The sequence below is a fragment of the Gracilinanus agilis genome, chromosome 3 (assembly GCF_016433145.1).
Source record: "Gracilinanus agilis isolate LMUSP501 chromosome 3, AgileGrace, whole genome shotgun sequence".
Classification (NCBI taxonomy): Eukaryota; Metazoa; Chordata; class Mammalia; order Didelphimorphia; family Didelphidae; genus Gracilinanus; species Gracilinanus agilis.
In genome coordinates, this window is record NC_058132.1 from 182,864,074 (window position 1) to 182,889,745 (window position 25,672).

Consider the following 25,672-nt stretch of genomic DNA (forward strand, 5'->3'; position numbering starts at 1 on the left):
TATATATATATATATGCTTTTAGATGGCATTTCCCAAATTCCAATTAACATTTCCCCCTGAGGTCCGGCAAAAAAAAAGTTGGTCTTTTTTCTTCACTGGACCTGTAAACATAGACAACTTCTAAAATTTTAGGAATTTGGGGGATAAAAGAAATGGATAAACAAATGGATAAAACTAGCCGCATTGACAGAAAACCAATTTAGGGGCAGTCCCCTATTGGTATATTAGTGTTCAATTAAAACAATATATACAACTCAATTTCCACTCCCCATAGTTCAATCAACTGCACCCCAAAGTTCAAATTTGGTCTTCATGGTACAGTGAAGGCTTTTCAGGCATCTTCATGGTGTCTTCACCAAACAGGTTCGTAGTCTGGATTCTGGGGAGATGGCAAGATTCTTATCCTGAAATTATTCTCAAAAGAATTTAAACTTTACATTATAGATTATAAAACATACATTTTCTTCTGAGAATTATACAAGGGACATATTGGAGAGTGGCCCAGACAGACTCAATCATTCAAGTCTTTAATCCCACTAATATCCCAGGGACCTCTCCAAATATATCACTCTTAGACTAGGTATGGGGTGGTATCTCAAAGTTGTTTTAATTCACATTTCTTTAAGTAATAGTGGTTTGGAGCATTTTTTTTTCAGGACTGTAGAGAACTTGGATTACCTGTCTGACAGTCTGACAACTGCCTGTTCATATCCTTTGGCCATTTATCAACTGGGGAATGACTTGTATTCTTATATATTGAACTGTTTCTCAAGACATTTGAGAGATGAGGACTTTATTAGAGAGACTTATAAAACATTTTTGTGTCATTATGACTACTCTGTATTACTTTCCATCCTATTTACCCCTGTTGAGTTTCTGACATCCATCTCTCCCAATTTGCCCTCTTTTCTATCAGCTCGTCCTTTTTGTTTTTTCTTCCCCCTTCTGCTTTCCTTACCCAATTGACTGTGTTATGTTCTTCCCTCATTGAGCCAGTTCTGATGAGAGTAAGGTTCACATGCTCACTTCCCCACTTCATCTTCCCCTCCACTGTGAGTGCTCTTTCATATGCAATAATTTGTCTCATTTTCTTTTTCTCTTCCCCCTCCTCCTTATGCATTCTTCTTTCTCATGCCTTATTTTAATTTTATTAATCATTCTATCATATTGAGCTCTCACCCTCACCCTCTGTCTATGTCTACTCATAGAAGGTAAAACGTTAATTGAGACTTGAAGGAAGACAGGAAAATGAGAAGTCAGAGGTGAAAAGGTTGAGCATTGCAGGTATGGGTAACAATAACCTTGAAAATGTTCATGGTAGGGGATGGAATGAAAGAAATAGCAAGGAGGCCAATGCCACTGGCAGAAATAAGATATAACAAGACTAGAAAAGGGGAGGTTATAAAGGGCTTAAGGTCAAACATGGGATTTCATATTTGAACCTGAGAGCAATAGAGCCTGTCTGGAATTTTTTTAAATAGTAGAGTAAAATGATCAGGCCTGTATTTTAAAAAGATCATTTTGACTCTTGAGTGGGGAGAGTTTAGAGTGGGGAGATATTTTTGGCAGGGAGATGAACCAATAGATTATTGCAATATTCTAGTTGTGAGGTGATGAGGGTGGTTGAAATGTGAAAGGAGTAAAGGAGATATATATGAAAGGTATTTTTTTTTAATTTTTAATTTTTTTAGAAAAATTTTCCATGGTTATATGATTCATGTTCTTTCATTCCTCCCCAAACCTCTCCCAACCTCCCCGTAGCCGACGAGCAATTCCACTGGGTTTTACATGTGTCATTGATCAAGACCTATTTCCATATTATTGATAGTTGCACTGGGGTGGTCGTTTAGAGTTTACATCCCAAATCATATCCCCATCAACCCATATGTTCAAGCAGTTGTTTTTCTTCTGTGTTTCTACTCCCATAGTTCTTCTGAATGTGGATAGTGTTCTTTCTCCTAAGTTCCTCAGAATTGTCCTGGATCATTCCATTGCTGCCAGTAGAGAAGTCCATTAACTTTTGATTTTACCACAGTGTATCCATCTCTGTGTATAATGTTCCCCTGGTTCTGCTCCTTTCACTCCAGTTCACATGGAATTCCTCCAGTTCATTATTCCTTTGAGCACAATAGTATTCCATCATCAGAAGATAACACATTTTGTTGAGCCATTTCCTAATTGAAGGGCACACCCTCGTTTTCCAGTTTTTTGCCACTACAAAGAGTGTGGCTATGGATGTTTTTGTACAAGTCTTTTTCCTTATGATTTCTTTGGGGTATAAACCCAGCAGTGGTATGACTGGATCAAAGGGCAGGCAGTCTTTTAGCATCTTTTGGGCTTAGTTCCAAATTGCCATCCAGAATGGTTGGATCAATTCACAACTCCACCAGCAATGGATTAATGTCCCAATTTTGCCACGTCCCCTCCAACATTTATTACTTTCCTTTGCTGTCATGTTGGCTAATCTGCTAGCTGTGAGGTGCTACCTCAGTACCATGTTGTTTTGATGACCATTGCTTTATAGTACAGTTTAAGATCTGGTACTGCTAAGCCACCTTCCTTCACATTTTTTTTTCATTATTTCCCTTGATATTCTTGATCTTTTGTTCTTCCAAATGAACTTTGTTATAGTTTTTTTTAATTCAGTAAAAAAGTTTCTTGGTAGTTTGATAGGAATGGCATTAAATAAGCAAATTAATTTGAGTAGGATGTTCATTTTAATTATGTTAGCTCGGCCTATCCATGAGCAATTTATGTTTTTCCACTTGTTTAGATCTAGTTTTAATTGTTTGGAAAGTGCTTTGTAGTTGTGTTCACATAATTCCTGTGTTTGTTTTGGCAGATAGATTCCTAAGTATTTTATATTGTCTAGGGTGATTTTAAATGGCATTTCTCTTTTTAACTCTTGCTGCTGAGATGTGTTGGAAATATATAGAAATGCTGATGATTTATGTGCATTTATTTTGTATCCTGCAACTTTGCTAAAGTTGTTGACTATTTCCACTAGCTTTTTAGTTGATTATCTAGAATTTTTTAAGTAGATCATGTAATGCAGGGTTTGCAGCAGAAGCTTTTTGCTTTTGCAAATTCAACTGTAACAGCCCTGGCAGTTAGAAGTTTAGAATGTTCACAAAAAACAGTTGGAGCCTGAGGCTATAAATAGTGCTGAAGCTCCAACTGAGGGGCTTTTGCCTGTTGGCTTTGGCTTTTGGCTTTGCCTTGGCCTATGCTTTTGTCTTTTGGGGCATTTGGACCTAGTCTGATTTCTCTGGACCTCTTCCTGATCTCTCCATTACATCCCTGCTATTTCCCCTGAATTTCCCTTTGGGCCCTGGGAGGAAGGGTGGTTTTGGTGGTTGGACATCGTGGGTTTTAGCTTCTGTAGGCAAGTAGGATATCCTTAAATCAAGCCACCCACTTATTTAGTGATCTGATAAATATTTTACTTCAGGGGAGTGAAACTTCCCCGACTGGGAGAGCCAGCCTCTCTCAGTCTGACTCCCTTCTCTGTGATCCTTCCCCCAGCACCAGTTTCTCCCTAGCAGCAGTTACAAAACCCTGAGACCCTCTCTTCCTTATCTTATCCCTGCCATCAATAAATCCCCTTTGTTACCTATACAAAAGCCTCCCATGAATCACTGTATTGGAATTAAGGCAAAGGGTGAAGAGGGAAGAAATTATTTTCCCTTTATTTCTTGAGGAAAACCTAGGCATCCATCTTGGGCAGGAAGTACCCAGCCCAGACTTCCTGCAGACATTCAGTTTCACTGGCAGGGAGGAGCCTTCTTGACTTCTCCCTCAGAGGACTTTAGAAATTAACAAGAGAAACTCTACAACCACATCTAAACATTTCTGGCTGACCCAGTTTCTCTTATATCATAGAGATACCTTCCCTGCCTGAAAGATCCAGTCTATTTTCTCCCAGTATCCTCTGTCTCTAGCCTCCTGTGACTAGCCTGTTTGAGCAGCCCCTCCTAAACTCCCATTCATTTCCTTACCTTCCTATATACAATCTATTCTTCCCTTAACTCAGCCATCCCCTTTATTCTTTCCATTCTTCCCCATTATCAACATTTTTGCCTTATTTCTTTATAACAATCATCATATCATCTGCAAAGAGTGATAGCTTGGTCTCCTCATTACCTATTTTAATACCTTCAATTTATTTTTTTCTCTAATTACTACTGTTAGTGTTTCTAGTGCAATGTTAAATAATAGAAGTGATCACTGATTCACTCCTGATCTTATTGGGAAGGCTTCTAATTTATACCCATTGCAGATGATGCTTGTGGATGGTTTTAGATATATACTGTTTATTATTTTTAGGAAAGGTCCTTCTATCACTATACTTTCTAGTGTTTTCAATAGGAATGGGTGTTGTATTTTTGTCAAAGGGTTTTTCAGCATCTATTGAGATAATCATGTAATTTTTGTTGGTTTTCTTGTTGATATAGTCTATTATGTGAATGGTTTTCCTAATGTTGAACCATCCTTGTATTCCTGGTATAAATTCCACCTGATTATAGTGAATAATCCTCATAATAACTTGCTGGAGTCTTTTTGCTAGTATTCTATTTAAAACTGTTGCATCTATGTTCATTAAGGAGATTGGTCTGTAGTTTTCTTTCTCTGTTTTTTATCTACCTGGCTTTGGAATCAGTACCATATTTGTGTCATAAAAGGAATTTGGTAGAACTCCTTCTTTGCTTATTATGTCAAATAGTTTGTATAGTATTGGGATTAGTTGTTCTTTGAAGGATTGATAGAATTCACTTGTCAATCCATCTGGTCCTGGCGATTTTTTTCTTAGGAGTTCTTTGAAGGCTTGTTCAATTTCTTTTTCTGATATGGGATTATTTAGGTATTCTATTCCTTCTGCTGTTAATCTAGGCAATTTATATTTTTGTAAATATTTATCCATATCACCTAGATTGCTATATTTATTTCCATATAATTGGGCAAAATAGTTTTTAATGATTGCCTTAATTTCTTCTTCCTTAGAGATGAGGTCCCCCTTTTCATCTTTGATACTGCTAATTTGGTTTTCTTTCCTTTTTTTTATTAGATTGACCAGTACTTTGTCAATTTTATTTGTTTTTTTCAAAGTACCAGCTTCTAGTCTTATTTATTAATTCAATAGTTCTTTTACTTTTGATTTTATTAATTTCTCCTTTAATTTTTATGATCTCAAATTTACTTTTCATCTGGGGATTTTTAATTTTTTTGCTTTCTAGTTTTTTGATTTGTATGCCCAGTTCATTGACCTCTGCCCTCCCTAATCTGTTAATATATGCACCCAAGGATATAAATTTCCCCCTAAGAACTGCTTTGGCTGTATCCCACAGATTTTGGTAGGATGTCTCATCATTGTCATTCTCTTCAATGAAATTATTTTTTCTATTATTTGCTCTTTAACTGATATTGGAGAATCATATCATTCAATTTCTAATTAATTTTTTATTTGCCTTTCCATATACCCTTACTAATTATTTTTATTGCATTATGATCTGAAAAGGTTGCATTTATTATTTCTGCTCTTTTGCATTTGTTTGCCATATTTCTATGTCATAGTACATGGTCAGTCTCTGAGAATGGACCATATGCTGCTGAAAAGAAGGTGTATTCCTTTTGTCCCTATTTATTTTTCTCAACATATTTATTAACTAATTTTTCTAAGATTTCATTTACCTCTTTTACCTCTTTCTTCTTTATTTTTTGGTTTGATTTATCTAGATCCGAGAGGGGAAGTTTCAGGTCTCCCACTAGTATAGTTTTACTATCTATTTCCTCCTTGAGCTCTGTGAGTTTCTCCTTTAGAAATTTGGATGCTGTACCATTTGGTGCATACATGTTCAGTATTGCTATTTCCTCATTGTCTATATTGCCTTTTATCAGCATGTAATTGCCTTCCCTATCTCCTTTAACCAGATCTATTTTTACTTTGGCTTTGTCAGATATTATGATTGCAACTCCTACCAATGAGGTGTTTCATATTTTCCTCAAATTTTTCACTCTTTTGATTTTGTTTTATAGGTTTTTGCTGCCTTGTGAAGTCATTTGCTTCTAGTTGTTGAATTCTAATTTTTAAATAATGAATTTCGTCCCCAGCTTTTTTGGTCATCCTTCCCCTTCTGGTCTGATTTTTCTTTGTAGGTCATCTTTCACCTTCTTTGCCTTGTTTTCAAGCTGTTCAATTTTGGCTTTCAATACACTATTTTCTTGTTTTAGTTCATATATTTCTTTATTCCAATGGTCTTCAGCCTCTCTTAATTGTTTTTTGAATTGTATTTTGAGTTCTTCCAAAGCCTGTGTCCAATTCGCTGGAGTTACTGTGTTTTTTCTTGGAGTTCCTTGTTTTTCCTCTGTTTCATTTGCTCTTTTGTTCATTTCCTGGATAGAAGCTATTGACTGTAATTTCTTTTTTCTTTTTCTGTTTTTTACTCATATTTTTTCCTTCTTTTCTCCCCTGTAATTGGCTGTAATCTTGCTTCTCTGATTATTTGCTGCATTTGTCGGTTTGGGCTATTCTCTTCTAAAGGGCCTTTTTCTTTGCTTTGTTGACTGATTGGGTTAACCTAATGGTTTTAATGAGCTCTGCTGTAAGATCTTCCCCAGCTGGCAACAGAAGTTTGTAGCTATTTTCACTGCAGTCTATGGGGAAGGGTGTTGGAGTTTCCCCGCCCTCTGAAGACTTCTTATTTGCACTTTTGAAGGGATTAAACCAGTGTGGAATTGATCTGCAGAGCTGTATGTGCCCTGAGACCAAAACATTGAGCAAAAGGGGGTGGGGGCAAGATGGAGAGTTTGTGACTAGGTTTCTGTCTCTGCATTTCTCCTCCACCTGCCTCCCCACCATATGTTTTCAAAGTCCTTAGCCTGGCACAGCTGTGCCAGTAAGGCCCTCTCTCCCGACTAGCACCCTTGCTGGCCCAGAGATTCCAGGAACCGCACACAGCACATGGGGGAAAGATTCTGGGATCTTCCTTCTTCCTTACCTTCAAACCCAACAGTTCAAGAATTCGGTCTTTTTTTTTTTTCCTTACCTCTTTAGCAGAGTCAAGCAGGAGGATTCCCCTGCTCTGTCCTGTTGTTAGATTTGTTTCTCACCCTCCCGCCCCCTCCTCCCCCCCAACATTTTGTTTTTTATCTCAGTGTGGAAGGATTTCAGAGGTCTGAAGTCTTGCTGCTTCTAAGCCACCATCTTCCCAAAATTCCCATGAAAGATATTTTGAAGAGATAAATAACAGGACTGGAGAACTGATTTCATATGGGGGATAAAAGAGTGATGAGTTGAGGATGACACCTAGGCTATAAGCCTGGCTAACTCAGAGGAGAGTGGTCCACTTGATAATAATCAGGAAGTTAGGAAAAGAGGAGGGTTTACAGGAAAACATAATTCAGTTTTGGACATATTAAATTCAATAAGCCTCTTTGCCTTGGAGGAAGCCAGGTGAATCAGTAGATAGAGCTCTGGGCCAGAAGTTAGGAAGGTGTTGTTCAGTTATTTCAATTTTTTCTGACTCCTTGTAACCCATTTGGAGTTTTCTGGACAAAGCCTGTAGTGTTTTGCCATTTCCTATTCCAAACTCATTTTGCCCAAAGTCACACAGCTAGTAAGTGTTTGAGGCCAGATTTGAACTTGGGGAAGCTGAATCTTTCTGATTCCAGATGTGGTACTATCCACTGGGCTGTTTAGCTGCCAGGAAGTAAAAAAGATCTGAGTTCAAAACCAGCTCCAGATACTCACTAGCTGCGTGATGCTGGACAAATCACTTAACCTCTGTTTCCTTAAGCCACTGGACAAGGAAATGGCAAACCACTCCAGTATCTTTGTCAAGAAAACCCCATACAAAATGATGAACAGTCAGACATGACTGAACAACTGAACAAAAGCAATGACAACAAAGTAGAAGAGGATCCAGTTCTTTGCTAATACAAAGGTAGCTGCTCTAAATTTGTTTGTGTATGTGGGCCTATGGGGAATATAGAGGGAACTATTTCTTCATATTATTTGACCACTTACTTCTTGGGGAATAGTTTTTGGTCTTATATACTTGTTTTACTTCCCTATAAATCATAGCTATCAGACCTCTCTGATTTTTTTTTTTTACTGCAATTTTTTTTCTTATTCTAAATGCATTAATTTTGTTTGTCCAGAAGCTTTTCATTTTCATTTAGCTGAAATTAAATATTTTATCTTTTGTGATCTTTTATACTGTTTGTTCATGAATTCTCAGAGCTACGAGAGGTATTTAATTTATTTTTTGTGCTACCAATATTAATATTTAGATCTCTATTTTGAATTTATTATGGTATATAATATGAGACTGTGATGTTAACCCAGTTTCTTCTAAATTATTTTCTAGTTTTCTTGGCAATTTTTGTCAAATATCAGTATATTAAACATGTACTTACTGAGTTTAGTTTTTTACTCTTTTCTAATCTGCTCAGTGGATTTAATTTTCTATATTTTTTAACAAGTATTAAATAGTTTTCCTTTTCTTCATTTCTTTGAGGATCATTTTCTAATTGTATCTTCCTTGGTAAATTGATTCCTAATACTTGGTTTATTTTGAAGTTATTTTGAGTGGAACTTCTAGTATTTCTTCTTAGGTTTTGTTGCTGCTTTATAGAATTAATTCTGTTTAATTTTATATGTTTATTTTGTAAATTTCTACTTTACTGAATAGGTTGCTACTCAATAGGTTGCTAACTCCCTAACATTTTCTAAGTAAATCATCTTTTCATCAGCATGTAAGAATAATTTTTATTATGTTTGATTACGTTCATGCCTTAATTTCCTTCTCATGTTATTGTTTTTGTTAGCATTTCTAGGATTATATCAAATAATAGTAGGAAATAGGGTATCCTCACCTTAGTATTCATTGGAAAATCTTCTAGTGTTTTCCTTTTGCAAAGATATCTAGTTTTTGGCTTTAGATAGATATTATTTGTTACATAGAAAAAAACATCCTCTGTGGCTTGTTTTAGAGGATTTTAAAATAAGCATAAATGAATTGAGAATTTTACATTTTTTGTAGTTATCCATTTCATTTGTTTTCTTTTTTATTGATAATATAATAATATGCTTAAGCACAGTGCCTGGCATATAGGAATCATTTAACAAAGGTTTATTAATTTATTTTTTCTGTAATATTTAACACTTTTGATACTAGCAATTTGCTTTTCTCATCTTGTAAAAAAATCATATTAACTAATGATTTATCTATTTTCAAAATAAAGTTTTTTTGCTTTCCTCTTTTAAATTAACCATTTTTTGTTGTAGCCTTGTGAAGTTATGGTTGCTATCCCTACTTTTTGAGTTTAACTGAAACATATTAGATTTTGATCTAGTCCATTCTTTTAATAATGGGAACCTTTATGTTTCAAGTGCACATCTTATGTACATAAAATATCGTTTGCATTTGCTTTCTAATCGATTCTGCTATCTTATTAAGAGGATTAGTGAAAGGTAGACTTAACTGACTGAACCTAGCTACTTTTAATTATAACTACTCCATTGAACACCTGTCCCCATGAATACAAAAAATATTACTGCCAAAATTATAATAGTAATTACATTTTTAATATTACTTTTGAACAATTTATCAATGCTCTTGAAGTTTTCAATATTTATGGTCAACAATAATATTAGTATCTCTCAAATATAACTAGAAAAATATAAACCTGAAATTTGGAGGTAATCTTTGCTTTCAAGTTCTTATTGATATGTTTATCTATCTTCTTTAAGTTCTCTGTGACAAAAAAGTAAGGTCTCTCTTTCCTAATACATAATTTTAAAGCCTAAACATCTTTTTTTAACCACAGGGAAAGTGGAAACCTTCACTTTAAGGGAAACAGAAGCTTTCTTTAGCCAGACACTATATTCATCTGAAAACTTATAGTGCCTGTTTTGGAACCAGAACCCAGACTATCTAAGGAAACATGATAATGATGAGGAACTTCAGCTATCTACATATCTGCTTAAGTTCCCATTCTGATAAAAGTAGAATACTAGATAATTTTTTTCATTTTCTTTAATAATTTTGTTCTTTAAAGTGTGGCAGAAATATATGCCTTCTATAAAAGATGAGTAGGTCCACTATGCTTTCTGATTTGGACATCTCTGAAGTATTACATTTAGTATTTAGCCCCACATTTTAGGAAATATGTAGCAAAAGTGAAACATATGCAGTGAGTGACTAGAATGTTTAAAGGATTGGGAAGGATTGGAGAATTTATCCAGTGAGGATCTATTGAAACAAGAGGTAATAGCCTCCAAAAGAAAAGTATTATAGAAATAAGTAATATAATATAAATACATATATATCATATAATATGTATATAAATATAATATAAAGTAATATAGAAATTCTCCAAATAAGAGCTGTCCAGAAGAAAATGGAATACCTTAAGGAGTAATAGTTCCCCTTAATTGTAGGTCTTCAAGCAGAAATTGGATGACTGTTTACTTTATTTTATTTTATTATTTAAAAAAAAAACCCTTACCTTCCTTCTTGGAATCGATACTCTGTATTGGTTCCAAGGCAGAAGAGTGGTAAGGGCTAGGCAACGGGGGTCAAGTGACTTGCCCAGGGACATACAGCTAAGCAGTATCTGAGGGCCAGATTTGAACTAGGACCTCCCATCTCTAGACCTGGCTCTCAAGGCACTAAGCCATCTGGCTGCCCCCTGGATGACTGTCTATTGAGAATATTGTTAAGGGGGGGATTATTGGTTAGGTCTCACTAGAAGGTTTCTGACATTCCTTCCAGGTCTTAGACCATGTAATTCTATTAAAGTGTTGTTGGTACAATGGCAATTGGAAAATCAATCTGATTATCATATTAATGGATGAACCAAATAAGTTAATTATGTTACTTAGGTTATGTTATATAAATACTCATGCTCCTTATGTTAAATACAAGTTACTTAAGTTTTTATCCTTTTGAATGAACTTTTCCAGAGCTAAGTCTCCTTATCCATTGTCACTGGGTTAAGTTTATTCTTTTGCTTTTAGCCAAAGACATACTAAATGGTAAAATATTTGGAAATATTTTTTTTCTTCCTTAATAAAGACCTATATAAATATTCAGTGCTAACATTGACAATAGAGTATGCTTTGAAGTCAAAGTACTTAATATGTGAACTGTATGTTTAAAGAATAGACTTTTTTAAATGTCACAGATTTATGAAAAAAGCTTGATTATTGTGTGATTCTTCATTTTAGGCTGATCAGTTGATGTTTGCTTTACATTTTGTTCGAGGAATGCATCCTGAACTTTTCCAAGAAAATGTAAGTTGAGCCATGAAGGGGAAGTTTCAGTATTATAAACTAGAAATCTTAAGATGATTAAATTTATAGTTATGTTCAAGATAGAATATTAATGTATAATTCTTTACTAAATAATATAAGAGCAGAAGATATTTAATTTAAAATATAATTGCTATTTTATAATTCAGGAAAAGAAATATGATGAAATATACATTTCATGCTTAAATCATTTTGTCTAAATGATTGTCCCTTTATTTCTAAAATAATATATAGTAGATTAAGAACAGTATTTCAAGCCATTTTCAAAATTAAAGTTTTATGTATTACATTATTATTCCTTTGTGAGGTATAAAAAAGTATAATATCACTGGGATCACTCTGCTCAGTTGGGGAATTAGGCTGAGTTATAATACAAAAGTAGGGAAAGGATACTCTCTGGTTTACTGATGTTACTAGGAACCCTTGCTAACCATTCATCTCACCCAATAGATTTGCATATTTTGCTTCCCTAGGAATGGGATACATTTACTGGAGTGATTGTTGGAGACATGTTACGGAAGGCAGTAAGTTAAATCACAGTTTTATAAATTTAAAATTGGTAAAGGAAGAAAAAGCTTGTAAGGCTTCTTCATGAAATATAATTTTATAAAAATTAAACTAGGGCTAAAATAATAATTAGTGAACATTTAATATGAATAATTTATTATTTTTTAAATCTTGATTTACATTCCAGGTTTTTTCTGGAAAGCTATACTGAGTTTTCCTATAACCAGGGTAGAAGAGGGTCTTAGCCCATAAATCTATGGATAAAATTGTGTAGAGTAGCTATTGGGAATTTTCTTTTTATTTATTAAAATGAAGTAAAATTTCTCCATATTTAAGAGGCAAAAATAAAAATATATTTTTTATGGAGCACTTTCTCAACAGAATTGGAGTGGGAAGGTTGAGGAAAAGGAAAGGATTTCACTTTGAGTTCTGTCAGCTTCATCTTTGGACTAGCTTTGGGTAGTGATTAGTGAGTCCCAACCGAGTAGTATAACAAATAGAGAATGAAGAGAAATAAGAATGGAAGTTTCTATTTGTAGTAGCAGATAGGATAGGATATTTCCCATGGCTAAGCTACCAGGGTGGAGGGTTATTTTGGAATGGCCTTTGTTATGTTTAAGTTGAGAATTTCATTAATTTGTGGTTGTTGGCTATTTCTTCTGATTTCGCAGCTAAATTGTTCTGAAATTTCATAAAATAAAAGTACAATTAAAATGTATGCAATTTAATTAATATTATGCCACATGGATTTAACAATATATCTTTTTTAAATGACTAGAGAAAATATTATTGAAATATAAAACCAATGGCCACTTTTGTCTTTTTTCAAACCAATTTTTATTAAAAAGTTTGTTCAGCTGGTTAAAGATTTTTCCAAGTCAGAAATTCCCAAATTACACAGCATTTTATAATTTGTCTAACGTTTTTGAAGGATAGTCAGCAAAAAATTCGTGACCAACTTCCATCTTGGATAGAGCAAGAACGGAGCTGGGCAGTCGCAACATTAAAGGTAATTATGATGTGATGACTTTCATATAGTGAAGGAATATGTTATAAGAAATCTATTCAAATTCTTATTGACAACTGAGAGCGCAGTAACTTGTACATCCTTCGTCCATTTGTAGGCACAATATTTCTGTGAATATAACATAATACCCCTTTAAAAGTAGATAGCTTTAAATTACTATATCCTAGATTAGAGGCAACAATATATTATTTTCTTTAAAGAATAATTCAGATAACAGTATGACTCCCTAATAAAATAGAAGAAAAGTAATAATAATCAAGACATTTTACTGACTAGTAGATTTAAAAACATGTAATTTCTAGGGAAGATTTACTTGCCAAGATTTAACTATCAAAATGGTCAAATTTATGCTTTAGGAATATTACTTAGGCAGCTGTGTAAAGGATACATTGGGAAGGGAGAATATTTGGATAATAAGATTTTACTTGGGCAGCTTTTGCAATAGCACAGTCAGTTAGTTGCTCAAAAGGCATTTATCCAGCACCTAGTTTATGCCAGAGATTATGATAATAGGTAGCAATATGAAGAAAGACAAACCAGTCACTACCATCAAAGAAATAACATTTTAATGGGAGAGACAACATGCTAATAAATAAATAAATAAATAAATAAAGTATATCTACAAAGTAGTTGGAAGGTAACCAAAGCCCAGCTGAAAGACTAAGTTACAGAAGTGGAATGTTTTACTAGCAAAGGTGATGATAAACTGACCATATGAGCAGAGAAATGAGAATAGATACGGAAGATGATACTGTAGTGATAGAATCATCAGCATTTTCTGATTGTGTGGATATGGAGGTTTAAGGAGAAGGAATAGTTGAAGATGACTCCAGAGTTATGAACCTGGGCTGTTGGAATGAAATTAGTGCCTCATGTGAAAATCGGGAAATTCAGGGTAGGAGTAGATATAGGAATGAAGATAATGAATTTTGTTTTGGTCTTATTAATTTTGAGTTGTTTATGGAACATTTAGCTGGAGAAGTTTGACAAGCAACTGTCGGTGCTTGGTGAACTTAGAGAAGAGACTAGTATTCTTTGTGTGTGTGTTCATGGAAGACGAGCACCTCTGGTGTGAGGCCTTGATGGGCCCTTTTTAGGGCTGCTTTCTTCCTTTGGTGTCCACTTGCTGCCTAGCTCTCATCTATGACTCCAAGAAGCTGGAGCATGTGCAGAGATGCCCCCAGTAAACCATGTCAGCAGGTGGACTAAACCAGGTCGAGGGTAATCGAAAGGTCTCAAAACCACTGGTGAGTGGGGGTTGTCTACCCCAGGCATGTGAATTCTTTCTTTGGCAGAAGAGGTGGATAAGAACAATTCATTCCAATGGGCCACAAAGGTCATCCCTACTGCATCCTAGCAATCCCCAGTCATCTTGACTTTGATCTTGCCTCTGGACCGAGGACTCTGGAAGAGAGAATGAGGCTGATGACTTTATGCAACTCTGCCTCACTTAAATCCAATGTATATGTGAGTCAAAAGACATCAAGGGACAGCTAGGTGGCTCAACAGGCCTGGAGACAGGAGGCCCTGGGTTTAGAAACTTCCTAGCTATATGACTCTCAGTGAGTCATTTAACTACAGTTGCCTAGCCTTTCTTGCTCTTCTGCCTTGGAACCAGTACCCAAGACAGAAAGTAAGGGTAAAAAACAAAACAAAACATTACTAATGATATCATTTTAGGCTTCTTCCAGTATGAAGGATAACAATCAAACAAGCAACCTCGGTGTGTGTGTGTGTGTGTGTGTGTGTGTGTGTGTGTGTGTGTGTGTGTGTATGAATGAGAGAGAGAGAGAGAGAGAGAGAGAGAGAGAGAGTGTTAGACAGACAGACAGACAGACAGACAGAGACAGACAGAGACAGAGAGAGGAGACTGACAGTCAATAAACATACAATAAGTACCTATTATGTACCAGGCACTGCACAAAGCACTAGGGATACAAAGGAGGGGAAAAGATAATTCTTGCTGTCCAGGAGCTCACAATCTACTGGGGAGGCAATATGTGTAAATGACTATGCACAAACAAGCTGTGTCCAGGATAAATTGGAAATAACTGACAGAGAATAAGTAGTGGAATTAAGAGGGATCAGGAAAGGAGTCCTATAAAAGCAATTTTATCTGGGGCTTGCCACCAAAAGAAAGGAAATGAAGAGGGATAGCATTCTGAGCATGGGATACAACCAGTTAAAATGTCCAGAGTTAAGAGATGGGAATGTTTTATTTAAAGAACAGAGAAGAGGTCATTGTCACCCTCTGTGTGTATGTGTTTATTGACCTGAGAGTCCTTTATGTAGAATTGATAATTGATATCATGAGTGTCCTGTCAACTTTAACTATATTACTCTAGCTACTTCCCAGCCTCTAGGGTTTCTTGTGCTAATGTAGATGGTTAGTCTGCTCTAATTTAATATCATTTTAGACATGCCATACCACTTCTGAAAAACCTTTAGCTATTCCTTATTTCTTGTCACATCAAATTTAATTTCTATTGCTTGATGTTCAAGATCCTCCATAATTTGGATATATTTCTATAATTTTATCTGGGTCACTTTATTTCCCACTTCTTTTTCCTGTTCACCTTCTATTTCAACCAAGTTGCTCTTCTTGGTTGATAAAACATTTAGCATTGCTCTGTGTGGTGTTGAATACATTCCCACTTGTATTCAATCCACATGCCTGGAATGTTCTCTTTTTTGTCTTCTCCCTGTTCATCTACTACTCATCCTTTAGGGATCATTTTAAGTCTTATTTCTTCCATGAACCTTCCGTCAACTCTTTCATATTTTGTTTATATCCCTTTGGTTAAAATCCTACTGTATTTGTAATCTGTCACATAATTTAGTCTAACATATCACACATTGCTAAGAGACTGAAGCCCGTATATGATGTTGAACAATTTCAAATTTTAGTGCGCCTACTAATTCAGAAGCAGAGATAGATGATAAGTAATCCAACCAACAAGCATTTATTAAGTGCCTGCTGTGTGCTAGGCACTGGTGATACAAATACAAAAAGTGAAATGATCTTTGCATTGAAAGGACTTATATTCTATCAGGGAGACAACATGTACATTTTTTAGTATGTACAGAATAAATAGAAGGTAGTTTGGGACAGAAGACACTAACAGTTAGAGGTATTAGGAAAAAAGCTTTACCTTCCATGCTGGAATCAATAAGTATTGATTCTAAGGCAGAAGAGCAGTAAGGGCTAGGCAATTGGGGTTAAGTGATTTGCCCAGGGCACACAGCTAGGAAGTGTATAAGACCAATTTTGAACCCTGTCTCTTGTCTCCAGGTCTACCTCTCTATCCTCTGAGCCACCTAGCTGCCCACCAAAAGCCTTAATATAGAAGATGGTCCTTCAGCTGCATCTTGAATGGAGTTGGGAGTCCATAAGGCATAGATGAAGAGAGGAGTACATTCCAGGCTTAGGGGAAAGTTAGTATGAAGGCACAGAGACAAAAATGAAGTGTTGTGTATGAGGAACAGGGAGAATGTTAGTTTTGTTGAATTAAAGATTGCAGCAGAGGAAATAATGTTCAACAAGAAAAGGGAAATTCCATAGGTGTTGTCCACTGTTTTGTATTCCCTGCCCCTACCACCCTGTGCTGACAAGCTAGATTTAGGCTTGGACATATAACATCTATGGAATATTGAGAGTCATTGACTATTTTATTTTTTTAGTTATATGGATCTGTGTATTTCCTTTATAGATATCACTTCCTGCTCTGTATCAGACACTCTGCTTTGATGATGTAAGTCTGTGGCGGCCCTATTACCATAACTCAATGTGTGAGCAGGAATTTCCATCCATTCTATCAAAGAAGGTTTCCTTATTTCAGCAGGTAAAATTGAACTTTATCTAAATGGGAAATGTTTCTGAAGTCTGAATTATTCTTTTGTAGTTACATGATTTAAACTTGACATTATATATGCCAATCTTTGATACACTTGCTATTTAGTGGCAAGTAGGTTTTGATTGTCACCTGACACTAGGACTAAAAAGATAAGTACTAAAATGTACTATTTTATAGTTGTGGTTTCTTTTAGTATATGCCCATCAACTGGCCATAAATTCTTCATTTTCCTCAGAATAGTATTTGCTTTATGGGTGACTATAAGAGAAAACCTTGAAAGATAAAGAGAATTTTTGGTCTAGCTTCATAGGATTTACCTATCTGTGCCAGGTTTTCCCCCAGTCCTCCAGTAGAAATCTTAATGATAAATAGTCTGAATTACATGCCATCCTTTTATAGTATCCCGTGATAGAACATACATGACACAGCCATCAAGTAGTGCAATGCTCTCTAATTTAGAGTCAGAAAGTTTGGTTTCAAGTCCTGTCTTGTTATTTAATACTCTTGTGACCTTGAACAAGCATCACTAGTTTGATTTCAAGGACAACAAGTTAGAAATTTCTTCATGGCATTGCAGATCTTGGTTCTAAACTTATTGTCTGTCTGGGTGATTGATTTCATTTCATAATTCCCTTAACCACTCCGAGAGTATCCTTGGGCACTCTGGCTGAAACAATGGATTATTTAATCAGCTTTAGTTTGAAGCAGTTGACATTGTTTAGTCATGTCTTGAAAGAGAGATCTTGATGGATGACTACTCGGAGAATAATTAAGATGCCCTGTCATATTTTCATCCTTATATTCCTTGAAATATCTGTTTTCTTAAATTAACATACTTTTTTTCAATTGTGGTGATTTTTAAAGTTATAATGTTATTGTCTTTAACTGTTTATTGTCTCTTTTATACCAAGGTCCTAGTGGTACAGGCTCTTAGACCAGATAGACTTCAAAGTGCTATGGCCCTTTTTGCATGTAAAACTCTGGGTAAGTGCTATCTTGAAATGATTAACTAACTCTATACTCATGGTATGAATCATTTGTTTTTAACATATACTTATTTTTGGGATCTTAATTTACAAGTCTTTATAGTATTTATAGTTGTTAATAAGATAGATTTTAAAAGTGCAGATTTCTTTTTAACATAATATTATATGTTACTTTAGTGTTGAATTGCATTTGATGAACACAGTTTTTATAAGCTCAAATACATAGTTATAAAGGGGCTTTAAAATTAGGTCTTAAGGGTAAAATCAAGGAAACATTTATAGCAAAGTGTCTTCAAGTAGTTTTTTACTATCAGGTTCTCATTGAAGTTGACTTGGAGTCAGAGGACTAATTTCTTTTTACTTGTTGACCATTAACTTGGTTTTTTTCTCATTCTCTATGAGTTTGATGCTATACAATTTTATAAAAGGAATGACAACTTTGAGGTTTTTGTTATGATTAGGAATTTAAATTGTGTAGCATATAGCTATCAGATAGTTTTCCCAGATGAATATGTCAGATTGGAAGTAAGTTTCCAGTGTAGTACCTCAGGGTTCTATACTTTTTTTTAAAATTTAAACATTTATTAATATTCATTTTTAACATGGTTACATGATTCATGCTCCTACTTTCCCCTTCACCCCCTTCAATCCCCCACCCATGGCCGACGCACATCCACTGATTTTGTCATGTGTCCTTGATCAAGACCTATTTCCAAATTGTTGATAGTTGCATTGGTGTGGTAGTTTTGAGTCTACATTCCCAATCATGTCCACCCCGACCCATGCATTCAAGCAGTTGTTTTTCTTATATGTTTCCTCTCCTGCAGTCCTTCCTCTGAATGTGGGCAGCGTTCTTTACCATAAATCCCTCAGAATTGTCCTGTGTCATTGCATTGCTGCTGGTACAGAAGTCCATTGCATTCGATTTTACCATAGTATATCAGTCTGTGTACAATGTTCCTCTGACTCTGCTCCTAATATTGTTATCCGTGACTCTTATAAAGCCATAGATGGCATGTTTTTCAGATTTTCCGACAAAGTTTGCTAACAGGGAGTGATGGTCATCTCTATTGAAGATCCAAAAAGATCTTGATAGACTTAAACATTGGATTGATTCTAATGCAATGAAATTTAATAGAGATAAAATTAGTCATATATTTGGGTAAAAATTTTAACTTCATAAAGACATAATATTGTTGTTGAATCATTTTCAGTCATGTCTGATTCTTTGTAACCACATTTAGAATTATCTTGGCAAAAATACTGGAGTGGTTTTCTATTTTCTTATCAAGTTCATTTTACAGATGAAGAGACCAAGGCAAACAGGGTTAAGCGACCTGTCTAGGGTCACACAGCTAGTAAGTATCTGAGGCCAGATTTGAACCGAGGAAGACAAGTCTTTCTAACTCCAGACCTTCCATCTGTTGTGCCACCTAGCTTCCCATAAAGACCATATGGGTATGCACTGCTTCTGTAATTTTTACTATGAAAACTCTTCATATTACATGAATATAATGTTTGATCTTAGAAAACATTCTTATATTCAAATAGAATTTACCAAAATAAGTAATTTAACTTCCTCCAAAGCCTACCCAAGACAAAATACTACTCTAGTGCCCTGTCTGCTACTGCTTCTTGGGCTAGAAAAATCCATTCAGTGCTCTTAAGTACTTTTCTTTTGGACTATGTGAATGTGAGAGAAAGTTGGGGAAAAGCACATGTAAGTCCCATCTACTTCTGTCCCAAGGCACTCAATTATTCTGAGAGTGACTATACATGAACTTGTATGATAGTCTGATGAAACTTTTGGATCTACAAAATAATCTTTTAAAAATCTTAAGTGAAGAAAATTTAAATTTCAGTTAAAATTGAGTGAAAATAAAGATGTATTTTCTTTACTATCCAATTCATGGATCCCTGAAATTCATAGACCCCAGGTAGTGAGAAGTTCTTTAAAAGGATCATACAAAAGTTCAATATTCTGGAATTTTATTAATTTGATTTGGGAGCTTCCTATATCTACCTCTCTTATATTTTAAATTTCTGGGCTTCAGAATCTTCATCTCTAATGAGGTGATTAGACTAAAAGATCTTTAATATTCTTCAAATCCATATCCAGTACTCTTAAGAAATACTGTAAGAAGGCAAAGGATCAGGATAGACAAAATAACCCAGTGGGTTTTACAATAACAAAGAGTATATAGTTCATATGATCATAGATAAAGAGCTAAATAGGATTTGGTAAATGGTGTGAGCCAGACTAAGTAATTTTTCAGATGAGGGAATTGAAACTCAATGTTACTTAGTTTATTAGTGCTAGAACTAGTACTTGAACTTGTAACATCTGACTTCAAATCCATCATTCTTTCCTTTTAGTTTTGACTTCAAATCCATCATGCCATTTCTTCAAAACATACTATTTTCGGGAGTTTAAAATATGCTAAATGACATTGACATTTTGTGCTTTCTTCCTTGACAAGATGGTGTTGATTAATGATGACATTTATAATTGTATTTGTCATGAGACATGGCCACTTATTTTCCTAAACTTATATCCTAGAAATTTCATTGGCGTGTTTGAAGGCAGAAATGGTTAATTGTTTATAATTAAGTGCAATTAATAACTTTAAATTTTTCCTGAATAGTGTAACTTTTTAATGATTTCTCTTATTTTTCTTGAGACTGAAATATTTTACTAATATATAAAATTTACCTTTTATATTTCTGCTATGTTCAGTTTGAGTTTTTTTGCTTATTTTATTAGCAAACATTTTCCAAATAGCATTTGGTTTTAGTTCAGTTCAACTCAAGGGTATTTATTTACTTCAAGACATTGCAAACTCATCATTTCCAAAACAGAATTCATTATTTTTCCTCTCAAACCCACCCCTTCTTGGGACTTCCTTATTTCTGTGGTAGGCACCACCATTCTCCCAGTATCTCAGATTCCTAACCTTGGCATTATCTTTGATTCCTCACTTTCCGTTACCTAGTTAGTTGCCAAGTCTTTTGATTTCTTCCTCACAATGTGTCTTTTGTCTGGCCCATTTTCTCTATTCAAACAGCCAATACTTTACTGCAGGTCTTCCTCACCCCTCATCTTGATTATCACAATGCTCTCCTAATCAGTTTCTGTGCCTCAAATCTCTCACCACTCCAGTCCTTTCTACATATTTCCAAAGTGATTTTTCTTAAGCTCACATCTGATCATGTCATTTTCCTCTTACTCATAAAATTCAATGATTTTCTATTGCTTCATTTTTTTGTTTTTTTGTCTTTATTGTCTTATACAGTACTTCACACAAAATAGATGCTTATTATATGCTTTTTTGGTTGACTGATATTATATGCCTAATATTTGTATGGTACTATGTTAGGTCTCCAATATTCCAACCCAGAAATTCCTTGCTAGAAAGAGCTTGCATTCTTCTTAGTGGTTTAAACATGTACACAGATAAATATTATAAATTATATAAAAGTAATATGGAGTAATTTCAAGAAGAAAAAGCACTAAGAAGTGGTGGGGGAAATCACATATAAGAGCTGGCATTTCTGTTAAGCTTTGAAGGAAGTTATTTTAATAAACTATATGTTAATATGAGGAGGCCTATCACACTAAACAGTTATTATAAAAGAAGTAATTATTTCATTTCAGTATCCATATCAGATTCTCAAAACATAGTTTGATATTTTGTTGATCTATGATCTCATCACTGTGGACACTTCATATATCTGTGGAGGTTGCAGCTTCTCCATGCCTTTTCATTGCTTGAGATCTTCCACAAATTCTGCTTAGAGGATCAACTTAACAAGTTAATTGAAAAGTGGTTATTAAGAGCTTATCATATTCTAGACTCCAGAAATACAAAGTAAAATAGAAAACACTCTCTGCCCTTAAAAAACCTACACTATTACAGGGAGGTGGGGGACATAATTATAAAACATATAGACACATATATAAGTGTGTGTGTGTGTGTGTGTTTATATATATATGTGGGTGTAATATATATATATATGTGTGTTATATAGCATGTACTCAAGGCTTGCTTTGTCAACCCCTCCTGGCAGTATCAATCAGGTCCCAGAGCTCAGCTACTTCTCATCTTCTCAGGTTTCTGGAGACACTGAGATATGGAGAGTGAATTTTTTTTAGTATTATAACCCCCTCAGTGTTATAGTTCTGTTGATTATCAGATAATGTCTATTACACAGCAAATTTAATTATCTTTTAGAGAGGGGCATTTTATTAAGGTAGTATGGCTAAGTAAGTTGGTTTAGAGTAGTGGTTCCCAAACTTTTTTGGCCTACTGCCCCCTTTCCAGAAAAAATATTACTTAGCCCCCTGGAAATTAATTTTTTAAAAATTTTAATAGCAATTAATAGGAAAGATAAATGCTTCTGTGGCAATCACCTCTTCTCTGGATTGCTGCAGCACCCACCAGGGGTTGGTAGCGCCCACTTTGGGACTCACTGGTTTAGAGCATACTCCCAAAAGTCTGTGACATTATCTTTCCACCAGCATATATTGATTTCTAGGAAAATGCTTCAGCTTAGAGTGCTTGTGGCAGAGATTACCCAAATCTTGGTTGCTGAAAGATTTCTCTCCTTTATGGTATTCTCACAAAGTTCCTCTTAGGCACAGTAGAACTTCTGTTGAATTTCTTTTGGAAACTTTTCCTCAGTGTATAAGTGCTCAATTCCTCAGGAAGACTGTCACAGCTCATATTTAAGAGATGCTACTGGGATATCAATTAGAAAACTCTAAACATTTAGACCTTTGAAGTTCCCACAATTCTCTGTTGGTAGAGAGGGGGCATCAGGAGAAGATGAAAGTTTTTTCCACCAATCATGAGCATCCTGTGTCACGTTATTTTGCTTTGTCTAGTCAAAAGGCCTTTGATTGACTTAATAGTCATTGTTCACACTAAGATTGTATCACTGTTTGATTTAATTGAGAAAGTTAGAGATTTCTTCATTTATTAAGATAGTGATAGGAGCCACTCCTCTTACAAAGGTAATGGGTGAAGGAGTCACCAGGAGTTGTATTCTACAGTCCTTCAACACTAATCTTACTGTTCTATGAACAAGACAAGACACTTTTATCAATCCTGTTCTGGGCATTTTTGCTGGTTGTCCCTTATGACTAGAAAGCTCTCCCTCCTCATTTTTGCCTTCTTTGGTATCCTTTAAGTCTTCCCTTTGTTGATTTTTCCTTTTTTTAATCTTATGTATAGCTTATTCATACATAGTTGTTGTATTTTTTCTCCTTTATTAGATTGTGAATTCCTGGGGATTACTAAGTTTTACCTTTCTGCATTTAGGACAGTGTCTGGCAGATAGGAGGTGCTTAATATTTGTCTTTTGACTAACTAGCTGAAAGGCATTAGCTTTGATCCTGTTTCTTAAAAGAACTTATGGCTTAGAAATAAAAAGTAAATTATCTTGTGGGGTTTCTATCCATACAGGGTTGCTTCTTTTTTGTCTGTTTGATTGCTAGTACTCTAAAATTAGTTAAAATGTATAGTTCAGAAGTCCTTAAAAATATTTGGGTAGTTATATCCTCCTCTGAATAGTTGTTCCTATCCATTACTGTGCAAGAGTTCCTTACAGTATATAGGATGCAGGAAATCAATTTATTTATTGTACCCTCATTCATTAATCTCTCAGCAGGGTAGAAAAGAGTCCCACAAGTAGGAGCAAGCCTTGAATATAATTTAAATTCCCCTCTTAAACTAGAAAACGATAACCTTAGCATGGATATCATACATCACAAACAGTTTAAGATTGAAGAACACAATTAACAATAGCCTCTATAGCTCTGCTCATTGCATGCAATATAAAAAACCCCATACACTATCACATAATGAAAAGGTAAGCCTTATATATCTTCCAGATAAGTATATTTTTATAATTAAAATACCTTTATTTTCTTGATCAGTTTGTATATTACTTCATTTGGTCTTTCTACTTAACTTTTTTCCTTTAGCATTTTCAACTAGGTTTTAGAACTTCCCCCACACCCAATCCCTTGCCACTTAATTAATGAGTAAAATGCTTAGCACAAGACCTGCCACCTCCACAATATAGCTTGCATCTGTTTTCATGGAGAGGCAGCTATTCCCCAGGGTCAAGATAATCTGGATCACTACTCTTAAAACTGTAATTCATGAGCCCCAACTTTTCCTCCTAGTTGTAATAGTTAACCAGTAGACACACTTGGCTTAAATAAAAGTTATGTTGAGTTGGATTTGTAAAAATAATAACTAAAAATATTTCCAGATCAACCTGTGATACACTGTTCATGGGAGGAGTGGACACCAAGGAGTATACTTGTAGAGAAGCATATACTTAGAATTATGATTGCCACCTATTAAATATGCTGTTCCTGTTCCTGTATTTAATGAAAGGTTAGAGAGGATGACAGCTAAGGTTTCCTTTTGGCCCTAATGTTCTGTGAAATGCAGTATTTTTCCTTCTCTTTTATAATTTCCTAATCTTTTGAGCTGATAAAATTTTCCCTCTAATTGAAATTATAGTCTTATATTTTTGAAGCTTGTCATTAAACAAGTAATATTGATTTAGTTCCTCCAAGTATAGAACTGCCTAGCACAGTTTCCCAAATAAATCAGTAATTACTCTGAGGCAATGGCTTCAAAAGAAAATACTTCTGTGTTTTAATTTCCAAGTTAAGACTTAGTTAAGCCCCAGAAGAAGAGATGATTACCATTTAATTTGGCAATATATAATTTGACCCCATCTCACTTTTTTTGTCTTACTACATAAAACTCTGCTTCTCTAAACTTTGATTTCTAGCCAAACTGTCCTTATTGATATAACTGGTATAACATGATATAGCATCTCATGTTTCTGTGTTTTTATATATATAGACTATGCCCCACACCTGGAATACTCCTCCTCTGCTTCTCTGAATCCTTAGATTCTTTGGTCTCATTCAAGGCTCATTTTAAGTACCACTTTTTGCATGAAAACTTTCCTACCCTCATGCTACCCCCACCTTTTACTGCTTTCCTCCCTCATGATAATCCCTAAGATTACCTTGCATTTATTTTATATATCTTCTTTGTATACATATGTATGTGTAGCGGTTTAGGATGGTTTGCAGTCATATCTTCCTGGAAGAGAAGTGTACTTATTCTTTATAGCTTATTAATGTTATGATTCATATCCATGATTTCTAGATGAAAATAATTGATAAGGATTTCATATATCTCCTTTCCTCAACATATAGTTATTTTAACTGGAAGACTCAAGGAATGTATTTTGATGATCTTTTTATTGCCTTCATAAACATTTTAGGAATGAAAGAGTTGTCCCCACCACCTTTGAATCTGAAACGTCTTTATAAAGAGACATTAGAAATCGAACCCATTTTGATCATTATTTCTCCTGGAGCTGATCCTTCCCAAGAATTACAGGAACTCGCTAATACTGAACGGAGTGGAGAGAATTATCATCAGGTTAGTCCCAGATTGGTTTTATTAAATCTACCAAAGTTATTATTGCTACTGCTTGAAGCAGTACTATCAGAATATTTTATTCATTGATGAGAAAAGAATATTTTGCTTATCCTTTAAAAATACATTCTTTTTCAACTCACTAGGTTGTAATTTGCTGTGTTAAAGGGTTATTATGCTTTTGTTTATTTTTGGAATATTGAGGCAGTTTTCTAGGGGAGAAAAGAAAGTATCTAATAAAATGTGCTTATCTGAAATATCTTGATAATTAAAATTACTTAGGGAGGGATTATTTTGATTATCTAGTTAATACATATATCATTTTCCCATTTCACTTCACAATCTCTTAGAGAAACCTGGGTATTTCAATGTCAGAGGGCCAATTTCTAGTTCTGAGGCATTGACTAAGCACTGGAGATTCAAAGAAAGGCAAAAACAGTCACTTCTCTCAAGGTGCTCATAGTCTAATGGGGGATACAACATGTAAACCATTAAAGAGATTATATTT

At 34.8% G+C, this 25,672-nt stretch overlaps 1 protein-coding gene across 2 annotated transcripts in view; it reads left to right on the forward strand.

Moving 5' to 3' along the window:
• Positions 1–25,672, forward strand: part of DYNC2H1 (dynein cytoplasmic 2 heavy chain 1) — a 390,998-nt gene that overhangs the window by 229,706 nt on the left and 135,620 nt on the right. For both annotated transcript variants that reach the window (XM_044668721.1, XM_044668720.1), the window contains 6 exons: positions 11,232–11,297; positions 11,789–11,839; positions 12,754–12,831; positions 16,560–16,691; positions 17,615–17,687; positions 25,007–25,167. In XM_044668721.1, coding sequence (XP_044524656.1) covers positions 11,232–11,297; positions 11,789–11,839; positions 12,754–12,831; positions 16,560–16,691; positions 17,615–17,687; positions 25,007–25,167 — 561 coding nt within the window. The remainder of the gene's footprint in view (positions 1–11,231; positions 11,298–11,788; positions 11,840–12,753; positions 12,832–16,559; positions 16,692–17,614; positions 17,688–25,006; positions 25,168–25,672) is intronic.